Below are 15,537 nucleotides of genomic sequence, written 5' to 3'. Positions count from 1 at the left end.
GTTTAGAAATAATAGGATTTGGTTTTGAAGCTGTTTAATGCAACCTGTTCTGTCAGCACCTATGCTGACAACTCCCTCTTAGCATTAAGTTTTTAAGTGAATCCGTGGTTCTTGTAGAGTAATTAATTAGTCTTTGGAAATAGAACAAAGACTGTCAGTGCCTGAGAGAAAGGAGTGGCCACCAGATTTGATTAATTGATGTTTATTCAGATAGTGGGTAATTGTTATTTACAGACTGTATTAAAGACTTTGTCATCTCAGGATGTGTTTTGAAAACACATATGACTTCATTATAAAGTCAAATTAGATTTCACTGATTACTGAATCAGTATTAAAATTATAAATGAGTCCACTCTTCAGATTTTCAGATCCTAGAAATTTACTTGGAAATTCAGTTCATTATAGACTGTGGATTTTTGGCTCACATTTTTTTGTGAATTGTTGTCAAGATGGCATTCAGACCTAATTCTGAAAATCCCACAAAAGATTTGGTGTTCGCGTGTTAGACTTGGATTGAGGCCTACCCTAGTTAAAATGAGCAAAGGCTAGGCAGAGCAGGCAGCGCATGCGGGTGTGTGAATTGTCTTGTCCTAGGCTAAGTTACGACCCTCTCTATATCTTCCTTGTCTTTTATGACACTAACTTAAACAGTGTACCATGAGTAACTCTGAAACCATTTACAGCTGGATGTTGATGCCGTACTGAGAAATGGCTTGGACTGAAAGCAGGCATTGTGTGAACAAAGCCTGATGATACTTCACATTTAATCTTTATTAGGAAATGTAGCTGAACCATTTAGAATTAAATGTTTGTCAAACCGTTATTTTTGTTAGATTGTTAAGCTGGATTTCCCACTTTATATGATATTTAGAAAGATAGGACACAAATGTTGTTTCCAGATTATTTATTCTTGTGCCAGATCAACTGCCCATTTATTTTTAAATATTTGTGATCATCTCAGTTTTGCCCTGATGTTGGTAATGGTTATGTTTATTTACTCTTACGGTTTTCCGAGTTCTGGACACAAAGACATGCTGAAGTCTTTTCAGCTCCCTTCTCGACTGTACAGGTTCATGGGATAGCTCATCTTCCAGAGAGCTCTGAAAACCAAGGCTCTATCTCTTCTCCCAGCATATGCTGAATGCAATTAGGCACCAGTTCAGAAAAGGCTTTGTAAACATTCTGAATCCATGCCACATTTTCTGGTCTCAGGAGCTGCCAAATGCCTAAATGCTGTATTCAAGCCAGATGTCTAAATATATAAAATGAATGACTGAACAAAGTGCCTCCTTAGTAGAGCATATGCCTATAGGATGGACAAACCTGAGGGGTCTGAGGTCAGCTCCAGAACATGATGTTCTGCCAGCCCACATCCCCGGCCACTAGGAGGGAGATCAAAATATACTCTCTCCTGGATGAGCTGTATGAGGAAGGAGCACGCTCGCTCTCATTTTTTGCTGTCTTGGTATTGGTTAGCAAGCCTCAGGAATCTCTGCTAGCAGTATCATAAGGCAAACTTTGTCACTTCTCAGTGAGTACATCTGCCTCTGGGACACTGAGGTACTTGTTCAGCAGGATCAAATGGTTTGAGTACATCTGGGTTTTCACCTGAGCAGCATCCACTCAACCATTATGAATGGACTGCCTTGACCTTGTTAGGAAGTTTACATAATACAAGACACACAGTAAAAGAACCCGTATGTAGAATAATTTAAGTACTTCACTGACTGTTAAGGCTGCCAAGATGGTTTTCTCTCTTGTTGAAAGCAGAAAGAGAGAAAATCAGAAATGGATGCAATACTTACGATTAACATTATGGACGTTCCCAGCTGCGGTAGTGGGCAAAACTGAAACACACTTGAGCAGGTACAGTAACCTACATTATAAATGAATTATAATCTGTAAGAATAGTGTGTGTTGAAATTGTTCATAGAACATTTTCACCATGCAGTCTTAGTCTTTCTAACTCCTTCTCAAAAGAAATAAACTTGATCCTTCCTGAGCTACGTTTGAAGCAAAGCATAAGATGCATTTATATTCCCGGTCTTCCTAGAACCTGAAACCTTAGTGATCTTAAAAAGTGGATTAGCTTAGTTTCCCTTTTACGTAAGGCTGGCTAGGTCAAGGTTCTGAATAGTGCGTGTATGCATTGAGATGGACTGTGCACAATCTTCGAGAAATGCCTGCAAGGCATTAAAACTTGAACCCAGACGTGATTGTTTTGGATGCCCTATAAATAATTCTATTAATAATCTTGAGAATAGCTAAATTGATCCAGGAAGATTGCAAAGAGAGGCTACTGGTAATGTAATAATTCTGTAGTAAAGTTACGTAGTAGTAATAATTCATGGTAAGTCAAGGTAATAACTCTCTCCTCTCGCAACTGTCTAAAAAACCCCTCCGTATAGTCAAATAAGTCTCAAGTAGTTATTCTCCTTTGTAACAATGACAAGCATAGAAATAAAACAATTTCAGTGTATTTACTAAAGGACAGCAGTGGTGTAGGGAGCTCTCACTAGCAGAATAATCTTTTTTTGTCCTAGGTATGGCAATGTGGAGGAAGCGTTGAGGTTCTGCCCTGCTCCAGGATTGCCCACATTGAAAGAGCACATAAACCATACACAGAAGATTTAACTGCTCATGTCCGGAGAAACGCACTAAGGGTGGCTGAAGTCTGGATGGATGAATTTAAGAGCCATGTCTATATGGCGTGGAACATACCCCAGGAGGTGAGTCACAAAGACCAGTGTTTGCAAGCTTTGGCCTTAGATGCTTTTGGGTTTGGTTCCCTGAATATTGATTTTTCTGCTAGGATTTTGTTATTTGTATACACATGTGTATGTATTTATCTCCTACGTATAGGCATAAGGTATGCCTATACATACATGCTTATATATAAAAATATATATTGCCTTATTCTAGAATAATTTCTTTGTCTTCAGGTTCCTTAAAAATTAATTTCTTGTCAAGTTCATCATCCTCACTGATGATTCTTCATGGAGATTTTAATCTAGTAGTTGCAGAAATGTGGAAAAAAGAAGCATCAAATCTATATTACATATCTTATTTTGAATTTAAGTGTCTTATTTACCATCACAGAGAGCTATAATTCCACCAGATTTGTGAGGGGATTTCTGCCAGAGGGCAAGGGGTGTTGACATCTATCAGTTCAAGTGTGGGTGTGTCACTCTTGAGTAAATTCACATCAGAGTAAGGGTGGCTGTCATGACATATCGCAGAATCTAGCTGCAACTCCCTTTTGGCGCCTCCCTTTGGGCGTTCTTGTTCAGATTTCTTTTCCATAGATGAGCAGTGGTTGGTCCATTGTATTGAAAAGGTAACGTCAAATGGCTAACCTGAGAGTTCAGTTTGATATCGGATTTTAGTTGTTCTTCTGTCGTCAGTGGTTTTTAAGCTATGAACTGTTAAGAGCTATAGGGCTCTGATAAAAGGCGACTGTACCTATTCTGGAAAATACTCAGGATCCATGTACAATAGGTTGTTTCCACCTAGGGGTTGAAAACTGTGGCCGTAGTTGAATTTCAGTTTTGACTTCCAGTGTGCAGTTCTCATCATGACAGCAAAGGCAAATATTTAAGACTTAATAAATGGATTTTGGCAATTTATTTTTTCTTTACTAAAATCTCTGTACAATCTCTCTTGAGTGATTTTGCAGCTGTTCAGATAAACTGGTTTTGGTGTGATTTCTGGTTCAAGAAATAAAATGCTGTACTTCTCCTCCTTTAGTTTAATATGGAAAAAAGGTTAGAAACCAAAACCCAGCTAGGTACATGAATGCTGATGTTAATTCAGCTGCTTTCAATAGTTTTCTTGGCGAAGTGGGGAAAACATTGTCCTGTTTTCAGGTTGCAGAATTAGCCACATAAAACACCATGAAAGCACCAAGAAAAAAAAAATCCTTTATGATCTGGTAGAGGGAGAAGACCTTTCTGGAAGGTAGTCCCATGTTCACAGAATGCAGTCTACCCTTTAAGTGTCCCTGTATTGAGTAATTACACGGAAGTGCATACAAGAATAAAGACATTTCTGGAAGATAAGGTTACTTATTTTACATCAAAACAATTTAAAATGAATTTTATTTGAGATTAACCTGATAGATTTAAATTTTAGTTTTTATTTTTTATTGTTAGTTATTTTCCTGAAGACTGGTTGATCTTCATTGATTCAATCCTTTGACATGCAAACATAGCATTAAGACAGAATTTAGAAATTCCTTTTGCTAACCAGGATATACAGTATTATACTCGGTTTTGTATAATATTCATACAGATATGATGGTGGTGGTGCTTAATCTTGTGCAAAGTTGAGATTTGAATGCAATTTGGAAATAAATTCATGGAGAATACAAAGAGAAGTTGTTGTTATTGTTACTTGTTAAATGGAAATTTAACAAGTAATAATAACAGTCTTGACTGTGCCGATAGGTCAGAAAAAAATAAGCCTGTTATAATAAATTTTGAAACTCATTTATTAAGCAAAGGAAACAAATATATTTTATTAAACAAAGGAAAAATATATGTAGTGCGTGGATTCGACTGATTTCTTCAGGTCACAAAGTGCATCAAGGTGTTTGCACGGTAGATCTTGTACTGAAAACTGATTCTGTTCACAGTTTTGAAGAGGAATAGCAAGTTTTCTTACTACTTCAATCTCCAGTCATTTTCCCACCACAAATGTACTAATCATTGCACTGAACTGCTCGAATAAATTGCAATGCAGATTATATTCTCTCTTCATCTTCACAAAGGCTACCGCTGTCAAACCGTAGTGCAGACTTAAACGCTGGAAATGGCAAGCGCTAAATCAGATTTTAATAGCGGTAGCCTCTTCTGCAATGTAATGAGATGCCTGTGTTGTAGGGAGAAATCTATCACTCTGTGTGTGTACGGAACCTGTAGCACAAAGAACCTTCATTTGTATTTCGCACCACTGTAGGAAATCAAATAAACACACACATGCCCACATACTTATTTAAAACATACTGGGAGACAGCTTAGTTTTCACAGTTGTCACACACCTATAAAGCCTGAATCTGCTCATTACCTAGTAATTGCTGCAGGCTGTTCAGGGACAGTGTGGCACCTTTGTGACCATCAGAAGGTTTTTCTGTCAGATGGGGTCTGTGACTTACAGCTGGGTACATTCAAGTGTTGTTCACCCAGCATGTGGAAAATAGAGAGGAACTTAGCAGAGTGTTGGGGCTCTGTTTTTTTCTGACAGCCTGGCATGTGCTCCAGTTTCCCAAATCAGTTGTGTTATTTGAAGCTGTTCTAAGCGTCTTTGGGTTCATTGTGCAAGGCCTGGTGGCAAGAATCTGGGGAAGAGCTCCAAAGCACTGGGACTTCGTTTTCCTTTCCCGTGATAAACTTTGTGAGTACTGAAGTGATTTGAGAGCAGTGGGAAACAAGTACGTGTTTAAGGAAAGCTTCTGGCCTTTTAAGGGAAAGAGGAAAATACAGTATGAAATTATGCTCCCAAACACTGTAATTGAATCAGTCAGTGTAAAGAAAACCTTCATTATTAGTGGGAGTCCTCTTTTATACATCAAAAGATTAGGAGCAATGCAGTCTCTGGTTGGTATAGAAACATCAGTAGAAAGAGGGAGTATTCAGTGTAAAGGAGCAACCTAAAAAAATAACATAAAGCTTGTGGGTGGGACACTTGTAATAGAGACTTCCAGTAGGCAGGGGGCAAAGAGATGGTGGGTGAGAAAGGCTGGGGATGGATTAAGTCAAATTTAGATATCAGACTGGATGGCAGTATCTCTGTTTCATCTTTGCTTACCTCAACATTAAATTAAAGGTGAAATACCAAAGAGGGACAATTTTCAAATCAATCCTAGGTTCAGCTTAGGCAAAAAGATGGCGAAACATCATTGTGGGAGACATGCAGAGAGGCCAGACAGATAGCAAAAGGCCAAATTCTGTTGCACAAGTGGATAACTGCAGGAGTAATTCTCTATCTGGAAGCTGATGAAATAGCGCACTGGTAACGGACAGTGTAGGTAATAGAAATGTGTTCAGTTATAACAGTCGTGATTTTCCATGAAATATGTTATTCCAAACTGTTAACCACAGGACCTGTTTTTTCCGTGGAGGAATTCCAGATCTCTGAGAATCCCCATAGTCAGATGTTTCCAAAGGTTTTAGTCTTTGAGAGCTAATAATAATAAAAAAGAGTTAGACTCATTTGTCGGCGTGCTGTGACTTCCCTCTTGGGATCTCCGTGGGTGGCTCTGAGGTACTGAGGGCTTCAAATGGGGATCTCAGATACCATGGTGATTTCTGCATCCAAACTACTTAGAGAAATAGATTCAGAAAAAGCAATTAAAACCCGAAGGAGAGATTTTTCAAGTCCCAGAAGCAAGAACTGTGCTCTCCATGTGTCCTCCCCTATGCTTTGGGGTTTGTTTATTTTCTTTTTTTTCCTCCCATCTTATTCTCAGCTTTGGGGAACACACAGAGTTGTTGCTGGTGATAAAGCCAGTGTGCTACTTTTGAGCTGTTTTCCTTCTCCATCTGCATGGGAGGATGTGATTACTGAGGCCCTGGATGCTCTTTCTTACCTTAGACAATTAATTATGAGGGAAAAAGCATTGGTGACTGCCGGCTTTCATGGAAAGGAGTTGGGATGCACTGGACCAATTTAGTACCTGATCCCAGGAAGCCTTGTTAGTGCTGGAAGTTGAGTGTTGGCATCCTCCTTTTCCTTCACACAAGTGGCAGATACACTGGAAAGTGCAGATAGAGCCGTGCATGAGCAGGAGTTTCCACGGGATCAGTTGGTTGTCTTACAGCACCACACAGCACATTCCTTTATCTAGTCACTTCCTAGAAAAGTCAGGAAAAAATGATTGGTTAAGGAGTAGTTCCACATGAAGTTCTATGATGTAGGGCTTGAGGGGGGAGTCATCATTTTTAATGATTAACTTGAGTTATGCCTTAGTTTCCGACTTTTTAGTATACTTCGCTAATCTGTAAGTCAGTTTTACTTTAATTAGAAAATTCTTCCATAATAAAATATACTTGTTCCAGGTTAACGTTAATTCAGTGCTTTGGGTTGTAAGAAGCAGTCATTGCTTCAGCAGGTCAGAAAGCTACATACTTATAAAGATACCTTTTTGATGTGTAACTTAAGAAAATTCAATACTTCCAATGTTATTTTTAAATCATATCTGGTGTCAGACAAAATCTTTGGGGTGTTTAAGGCCCAGTAAGGGCTGTTGTTTTAAGTAGATAGATTGTAGGATTTCCCTGTGAAAATGTATTTATCCCCCATTTTGTTCTGAGGCAGTAGTGGTAGTGCACAGTGTGGAGCAAAATGTCTCATTTTACTTCCTGTCAAATAGCAGCCATGGATTTGCACTTAGATCCTTCTCTAAAAATTTCCACTGTGTGATTTTAGTGTGATAAATTATTGATTTTTTTATATACAGGGACTTTATGAAACTAACACTTTATGATCTGCTCTTATGATAAGTAGAAACTAGGTTAGCCAGAAATGTAAAGGAGAATAAAAATTAGGGGAGAGAATATTCTGCAATTGCTTTTAACAAAAATAGCAACTTTTCTTTTTACGTTACAAGAGCAATTTAATAAGTGCTATTTCAGAAAGGTGAGCAGAGCTTCTGTTCTTTGCAGTGAAGCAGTAAACCCAGGCTTCAGAAATGGCCAGAAAGTGTCATATACTAGTGATTAGGCCACAGTGGGATGCCGGCAACAAGGTTGTTTCTAGGGCAACTTCCTACTTACTGCCAATTACTTTTGGATTTGGAAAGTGCCAGGAAATTAGAGAACAACAGTGATATTCATTGGAAGCTAGATCTAAACCCCACTGCAGTCAATAGGAGCAGTTCCATTGACCAAAGCAGACTTTGAAAGAGACCCCGCCACGGTGACCTGTATCATATTTAATTGGGGCATTTATGGAGTGTTTGTGGGTGACAGGCTCACTCTGCAACCCAAAGCTGGTATTTATCACAGGTCATAGTCATCTTTGCAATGAGGGAGCCCCTGGATGATCAGTTTACACGGGAGTGTATCACTGATGTCTTTTCTGCTTTTTCTGTCCTTTGTTTTATGTGCAGGACTCCGGAATTGATATTGGTGATATTTCTGAGAGGAAGGCCTTGAGGAAAAAGCTCCAGTGCAAGACCTTTAGGTGGTATCTTGTCAGCGTGTATCCAGAAATGAGAATGTATTCAGATACTGTCGCCTATGGAGTGGTAAGGATCTGTTTGCATTTCCCATTCTAAAAAGGTGGGGGAGAAACGTGTATAGTGGAAATAATTCATGAAAACTCTGAGTAGAAGAATCAGATAAACTTGAAGTCACTAGTTAAATAATTTGTTAGACTGGTTAGTTGACAGAGACGGCTGCTCTGCTGTAGTTTTTGCTGAGGTATTCTGAATGGTATTTTCCTCCCTGATTGTTTTGGTTTTGTTTGTTCCATGGGTTGCGTTTCACTCAAAGATACTCAAGGCATGATTTTTTAGACACGTTGGAGCTGTCAGTTGGAAGGTTTGCGGCAGCACGTGAATTAACAAAATAGGCTCAGTATTTGAACTGCAAGCTTCTTAATACTGTAGCCAGATCTTAATTTAGAACCTCAAATGCCTGTATTTTAGGATCGTCATTATCATTACTTGTGTAGTACCCTTGTCTATGTTGAAATTACACTTGAGTTGTACCGTGCTAATTAAAGCAGAGACAATTCTTGCCCCTAGAAAAGCAGCAATCTAAAAAGAGAGGGCAGGTGTGCATGACATGGAAGATGAGCATAGCAGGTTAATATGGGGCCATAATAAGCAAGTAGAGCTAGGACGTCCTTTTTATATTCTCTGTCCCGTGTCATATTCACAAAAATGGATTCCTTTCAATTAAAGTTGCCCTTTTGCATACAAGTCCCAATTAGGAAACGTAACACTTAAGAGCAGATCATACGAGTGAAAGATTTGGTTTGAGACATTCCTCCTCAAACAGAAATCTGAGTTGTGTGGTTTGCCAGTACAGCTCTGAGAAGACCCTTAAGGGTGCCGTAGAGCAGCTGCTCTGTTTTGGCAAATGCAGTTCCATGACCCCTTTGATGATCAGTTAAAATTATCGTGCTGATTTTTCATACAATCAAAAACAGAAGAAAAACACTTCCAACAAAGGTTTCAGTCGTTGTTAAATGCATGAGATCATGGTTACCTTCCGAAATAGTTCAGAACAATGCCAAAATCACACCTGTGTGCAGGGAGCCTCTCCCATAGACTGGGTGGAATGGCCCTCAGCGATGCCGTGATCTAATCAGGAGCGGAGTTCCCTGGGGAGAAGGAGGCGTAGCAGCTAACAGGTGCAGGGTTCTGCTTGTAGGTACCTCTGGCTAAAAAGTCTTTGCGTGCAGGTAGAAGTGACACTAGATAAAAAAGGAAGACAGTGGAATAGCTAAGGTACTTGTTGTGTAGTCTCAGGGTTAACTCCGTATCAGGTAAGTCAAAATGAAAATCAGTGAACAAGCACCCTATGATTTTATATTCTGCTGAGACTTTTTCGTCAGCCTTTGAAGGTTCCTTGCTGGCAAGATACAAAAAAAAAAAAAAGAATCTGCAGAAATACTGAACTCACTGGTCAGCAGAACATGCATATTTAGGTACCGCATAATAATGCAGGCGATGCAGTCTTTTGTCTGCAGTGTGAGGGCAGCCTCATCAGCTAAGAAAGATGTGAGGATTAGTCCTTGTTTCATTATTTGTACTATCACAACAGAAGTAGTGGACAGCTATGGCAACCTATCTGTACAGGCAAAGGGGGAGTGTTTTATGAAATACACAGCTTACTGGTTTATAAATACAGTTGTACGAAACAAAAAGATGAAGTGCCCCAGTCTTTTTAGTAAAAGAATTGTTTGTATCTCTAATCTTCCATCATGTCTGCTTTCCTGTTCGCTTGCTTGTCTTGTAATGGAGAAAGGTGTGATATTTCAAAGCAAGTGAGCTGCTTGCTGATTCTCTAAGTGCTTCCATTCATCAACTGTCTTCATTTTTTTGTAGAAAAAAAGATATATTGCTACTATAGCATTACCATTAATTAAAAAAAATACTGAGTAATTATGAAAGTTATCTGAATAGGGGTGAGGGTTAGATATAGGCATCTACAGTGTCAGCACCCATATTTATTTCTTGAATTCTAAATTTCCTTCTGTTCTGTGAGAGTTAGGAAAATAGTTGTATCACTCACGTCTAGTTTATGCTGTGGCATATAGCTAGGGTTAGGGTTGGTGGCAGAGTAAAGAGTTGGGAACCAAATTTCTTTCTGAAGTACGCTTAAAGTTAGGAAAAAGTGATGTTGGTGGGCCAGAAGCTGATGTATTTAGTGCAGGGACTGTCTCCCTGATTTCAGCTTGATGTTTGAGATAATTTTGCAAATTCGAAATTTCAGTAGTCTATTTTTATCTCTGTATGCTGCAACACTTTAAGTTTGAAAGGGAGCAAATGGCAGCATTGACTAATTATTTCCGTTTTTCAGAGTAAGGATTAGTGACCTGGTTATATTTTGGGTTGTAATTAAGTCTTGGTAGTCTAAAACTGCATTACCCAAGTTAATTGTTGGTTGCCACAAAGCCACTAGATTTTGGAAAGAGAAGGTTCCTAAGAGCCTGGGCCTCAGATTTTGAAACAGCATGATTAGTTAACAGGCCAGTGGCTTTTTTGTTTTTCTGTTTTCTGTAGGGATCATTTCTCTACAGATATTCTAAATTATTTTTAGAGTTGTGATTGGGATAAAAGCTTGAGACATTAAATCTGAAGAGCTCTTTTTTGTTTGTTTTCAAGGTTCATAAGAAGAGGACTGGTGTTAAAAGGAATATACCATTCTGTCTCTTTTTCTGTAGCGCCTGATCACCAGACAGTTGCTATTAGGGTTAATGTCAGGTTTTTTTTAGAGCTTGGGACTCTGAAGTTCTCTGTATGTGTTTTACTGCTGGGTCAGCCCTCCCAGCTAAGTCACATGCTGATGTTGATCGAGACAGACTTTTTTGCTTGCTTTATAATGGGGATTGTTGTGGAAAAGGTTATAACATTAGGGCTAGGACAAGCATTAGAATTTGAGTTTGTGGAAGAGGTTTTGAAAAGCCGAAGGAAATGATGAATCCAGGCATGAATTAATAAGGCTGATACTTATCTTGGTTTGGATAGAGAGTGCTGCCTAATGTCTGATTATGATTAGAGTCATGGTCGTCGTTACGTTTATGGCTAAGAAATACAAAGCTTTGAGAGAGGAAACTTTATTTAAATCTCAAGGCTTGAAGCTAAGAATAAGGCCAGTATTGATACCTAATGCATATTTTCCCTTTAATGTTAAGATTTGTCCTGTCTGTTACTGAATTTAGAGTTAGGTTTGGAGTTGAAAATCTTGTAGAGATGAGTTCATGGTTTTGATTTTATTCACTGCCTGACTTCAGTCTCTGGGTTGTCCACACTTCTTACATACTGGCGCACTTCTAGACTTCCTTTCTAAGCATATCAATTTGTTTTCCTCAAAGGAGGCTTCTGTACACAGCTGACAGGACTGATCAGTTAATCACACATGTTTGCAAACCACATCGCCTCTTCATCCCCTCTATCCGACAATTCTCTCGTGTTCTCTGAACTGATCTTACACCGCTGAACACCTTTATACATGCCCATGGGTATGCAATCCACATCTTTGGCCTCACACTCTAAAAAGACCTTCCAGCTATCTGTGCTCGTTAATTTAGCTCTTCACTTTCAGAAAATCCTGTCTCAGCGTTGCACAGGTCATATATAGGGCTTTGTGATGAACAGGGCCAAGAACTTTGCAGTCGGTTCATAGTTAGGTTGCTGGGCATGGGTTAGCTCAGAATAGTGCAAAGAAGAGCTAGTGCATACCAATTGGCCAGAAGTCTCTGAAGTGTCAGCAGAAAGGATTTTTTTGAATTATTTCCAGAAATCAGAAGACTCACCTGAGGTGATTCTGAAAAGCTGTTTAATTACAGGGCTTTCTCCTATGTTTGAAGCTCCATCCATAAAGCTCAGCTAGCTGCCCTGGTAAAAAATTGTCTTTTGTATATAGTGTGTACCAGAGACTCACTAGACTTAATATTTTAAAAATTTATATCAAAAATTACTTGTATCTCTGAAGGCTTTTTGGAATGTACCCTCCTTGAAACATTGTGCAACATTATTGAAATCAGTAGTGTTAGATTACCTACAAGGAAGAATTTAGTCCAGGTGTTTCTCTTCAGTATCTTCACTGCAACAAGTATCTTTAACTTTGCATATTTCCTTGCTCAGCTATGTATGATTTTTTTGCAAAGAAAAGAAAGTAATCACACCATCTTTTTCTCAGGGAAGACTTGCTTGATTTCTTTTTCTTTTTCTTTATTTTAGCTGCAGAATTCCCTGAAAAGTGATTTGTGCCTTGATCAAGGGCCAGACACGGAGAATATCCCAATCATGTATATCTGCCATGGAATGACACCACAGGTTAGTCTGTCTAATGATCTCTGGTATTGCAGCTGCTCGTAGTAGACTGTGTGGGAGGAACCATTTTGTACCTACTATTGTTTTCCTGCAACAATACCTCCATAAGCTGGTTAGTAGCTCTTCTGTAGAAACCTAGAACGTTATTTCTGCCATAAATTGTGAATCACTGGTATATTAGCACTTTGACAGTGAAGTTTGTTTATTCGTTTTGAAAGACTTTAAGGAATACAGGAGTCAGCACTGACCCAGATTTCTTGATAAAAGCTTTCATTTCTGATCTTTAGCTGTGCATGTCATATAAATAAAACAATGCATTTTAAAACATTTTACATACATACATATGTATACTCACAGTTTATTTATACATTATCTGAAGCAACATCTTTTTTACTTGATATACTGTCTCATTTTCACAAATCTGCAATGTACCTTCACACCATACAGCTGTGTCAAATTCCAAACCCTGTTCTTGTGAAAGCCCTTCTTCTAAAGCTCCTTTTTTTCTTTCTGTGCTGTTGTCCTGTTACTCTAGTGTGTGCCAAAGACTCAAATTACCCAAACCTTTCTATTTTCTTACACAACAGCTGGATTTTTTAACTTGGCAAACAAGAAGGTTAAGACATTTTATCTCCCCAGGTGGCTAAGTGTATGGGCGTAGATGAAAGTGTTTCTAAGCAAATCTTGATAGTAAAAATAATGTTACATGCTCTAGAACGTGTTTGTCAAAGACAAATGTGAAGATTATCTTACTCTAAAAAGTAACATAAGCAAAAGTGAGACGTAAAGGAAATGGATGTATTTGTGGGAGTGATTGGAGAAACTGAAAATCCCTCCAGTTTGAATCATCTTTTTCTCTGGCTACTTTTTCAATTTGCTTTCTCAAAAGGACCCTACTATGCTCCACTTAAGTTATGGAATGTGGTTTTACCCATGGAATTGTCAGTTATGTGATTTGACTATACAGCAAGTGAATCCTCCTGATATCTCAGAAATAAACATAGAGCAACGAGGTAGTCTTGTCCTCTGTGCCTGGATCTCATAGTGAACTGGAAGCCTGAGCTTGGTGAAGTGCAGATAAGATTCTGTACTTCCTTCCCAAGTGACACACGCTGCAACTGTGTTCTGTGCCGGCTTCCTTCGCTGAGGGCCTTTAATATTGATCACTAGTGGCATCATGCTTGAGTAAATTATGAATGATGAAGACAAAAATATCTGAAAATCCCATCCATCAGACTGGCTCACTGCATGGGCTGTGGCTTGTCTGTCACATAATTATGTGGTAACCACTGTTTGCCTCCAGGAGGTTTTTAAGCTAATCCTCAGTCTTCACTGAGGAACTGTGTAATTCACCTGTGAGCCAGAGCCATTATTCTTCATCTTCTGGGAGGGCACCATAACTCTCTTCTGGCACATCATCTGTGATAGCACCACACTAAAGGCATGGTTGTAAATTCCAATTAGAAATTTTAATTATAGTTAAAAAACTAACAGCAATAAGAAAAGTCACTTTAATTAGCACAGTTGAATATTCACCAGATCAAGAACTACCTTTGTATATCAGCTGAAGTTCTGTATAAGCGAGATAGCAGCAAATAAATGACAGAGGGAAAAGAGCCAAGGGAAACTTTCATTGACAAGATTCTGCTCCTTTTATAATTAGTGTTGTGTCTCCTTCCCATTCCTATGTATTTAATTTTATAACTAACGATGTTAAAAACAACCCCCAAAAGGCCCATACAAGTAAGATCCCAGTAGCGAGCAAGAACTTTCTTTAAAAGAGGAGTAGACTTTCTCTGTGTTAGGGATTATGCTATTGAGAGGGAAAGCACCAACAAACATTACTCGGCATACTTCTTCGAGATCTTCATTGCACATCCGGCTTCTCTTGCTTAAGCAGACTGCAGCCATGTACAGTCCCACTAGGATATTGGAAATATTTGAATAAATACTCCTTTTAATCTTATTGAACTTGCCAGTAACCACAAAAGATATTGGTGAGATGCTAATTTTATTCTAGCAGTGGTGAAATGCTGTATGAAGGGGGTTATTTTGCCCACGTGGCAGTCCTTATCGAAATAGTCAAAAAGATTAGTCCCCTGATTCAGGACTGCATGTGTGCCCGAGGGTTTTGGTGATGCCATTCTTAGCTCCGGTGCAAAGTTTTACTGCTGCAGCTACACCTTCTACAGTTTTAGAGCTGCCACCGTGGGGGGCTTTGCACAATTGCATCTAGATGTGTATTAATATATCTGGCTGCCAGGAACCATTCCCTCATACGCAGTTTAAGTTGCTGTTCTTAGTTGCTGCTATGGCCTGTCTTCTAAATCGGGTAGTTTCCCTTTTTTTTTTCCCCACTAATCTCCTTCAGATGTTTTGGGGTTTTCATCTTTTTACATGGGAAATGGCTTAGATGATGTGTGTGACATCAAATAATAGTTTCAGAATTGTCCATACGGCTACTGTTTCCTTTTAGCGTATTTTATACAAGACGGAAATCACTGCAGTCAACAGAAAGGAAACTGCATACCTGATGTTAAAAATCCATGCTCCATTTTTTGCAGACGATATCAAGAACATCGTGTGTAGCTTCACAATTGCCCCTTTCACGCAACAAAGCTGTAGAAAATTACAAGGAAATATCCTCAAATATTGCAAAGAAATGATCAGAAATAATTTTCCCTGCAGTGCCTGAGTTTCATTTTAAGTAGACATCAGAATGAGTGATGGTAAGATTTCTGTGATCAGATTCCCCAACCTTTCAGCAATATACTCCGTATGTCTACTGTAACTAACATTAGCATATTCATAGTTCATTTCTGCAAGTATCTTAGAGTGCTTTATACCTGTGTTTATTTTGTAGTACTGTTCTACAAGTACAGAAACTGATGCAAATCTTGGTTGTAGTAAGATGGAATGGAAAATCAGAACATAATCCGTCTGTTTCCTCAGTCCTCTGGTATTACTAATGAGAAGGAATTTCTCACAGCAGGGTATTTGGCTTGGCCTGAAAAGGCAAAGGGCACTCGAAA

General features: G+C 38.8%; 1 protein-coding gene and 1 long non-coding RNA gene across 30 annotated transcripts in view; one reads left to right on the top strand and one right to left on the bottom strand.

The window, feature by feature from the left end:
• The window catches only part of GALNT18 (polypeptide N-acetylgalactosaminyltransferase 18), a 281,814-nt gene that overhangs the window by 188,390 nt on the left and 77,887 nt on the right, over positions 1 to 15,537 (top strand). For all 13 annotated transcript variants that reach the window (XR_012586860.1, XR_012586862.1, XR_012586861.1 and 10 more), the window contains 3 exons: positions 2,544 to 2,729; positions 8,108 to 8,245; positions 12,413 to 12,508. Coding sequence is in view for 10 of the 13 variants with exons in the window: in XM_074586017.1 (XP_074442118.1) it covers positions 2,544 to 2,729; positions 8,108 to 8,245; positions 12,413 to 12,508 (420 nt within the window). In the remaining 3 variants the exon portion in view is untranslated. The remainder of the gene's footprint in view (positions 1 to 2,543; positions 2,730 to 8,107; positions 8,246 to 12,412; positions 12,509 to 15,537) is intronic.
• Positions 3,191 to 15,537, bottom strand: part of LOC141742801 (uncharacterized) — a 343,134-nt gene continuing 330,787 nt past the window's right edge. For 6 of the 17 annotated variants that reach the window (XR_012586865.1, XR_012586863.1, XR_012586874.1 and 3 more), the window contains 4 exons: positions 15,036 to 15,124; positions 13,859 to 13,940; positions 9,249 to 9,420; positions 3,192 to 6,851 (listed from right to left, as the gene is read on the bottom strand). This is a non-coding gene — a long non-coding RNA (uncharacterized LOC141742801). Of the gene's footprint in view, positions 6,852 to 9,248; positions 9,421 to 13,858; positions 13,941 to 15,035; positions 15,125 to 15,537 lie in introns of all 17 variants that reach the window. The other 11 variants (XR_012586870.1, XR_012586873.1, XR_012586871.1 and 8 more) reach the window with 6 other exon arrangements.

Source organism: Larus michahellis, chromosome 4 (assembly GCF_964199755.1).
Source record: "Larus michahellis chromosome 4, bLarMic1.1, whole genome shotgun sequence".
Classification (NCBI taxonomy): domain Eukaryota; kingdom Metazoa; phylum Chordata; class Aves; order Charadriiformes; family Laridae; genus Larus; species Larus michahellis.
This window is presented reverse-complemented; position numbering and strand designations above follow the sequence as displayed.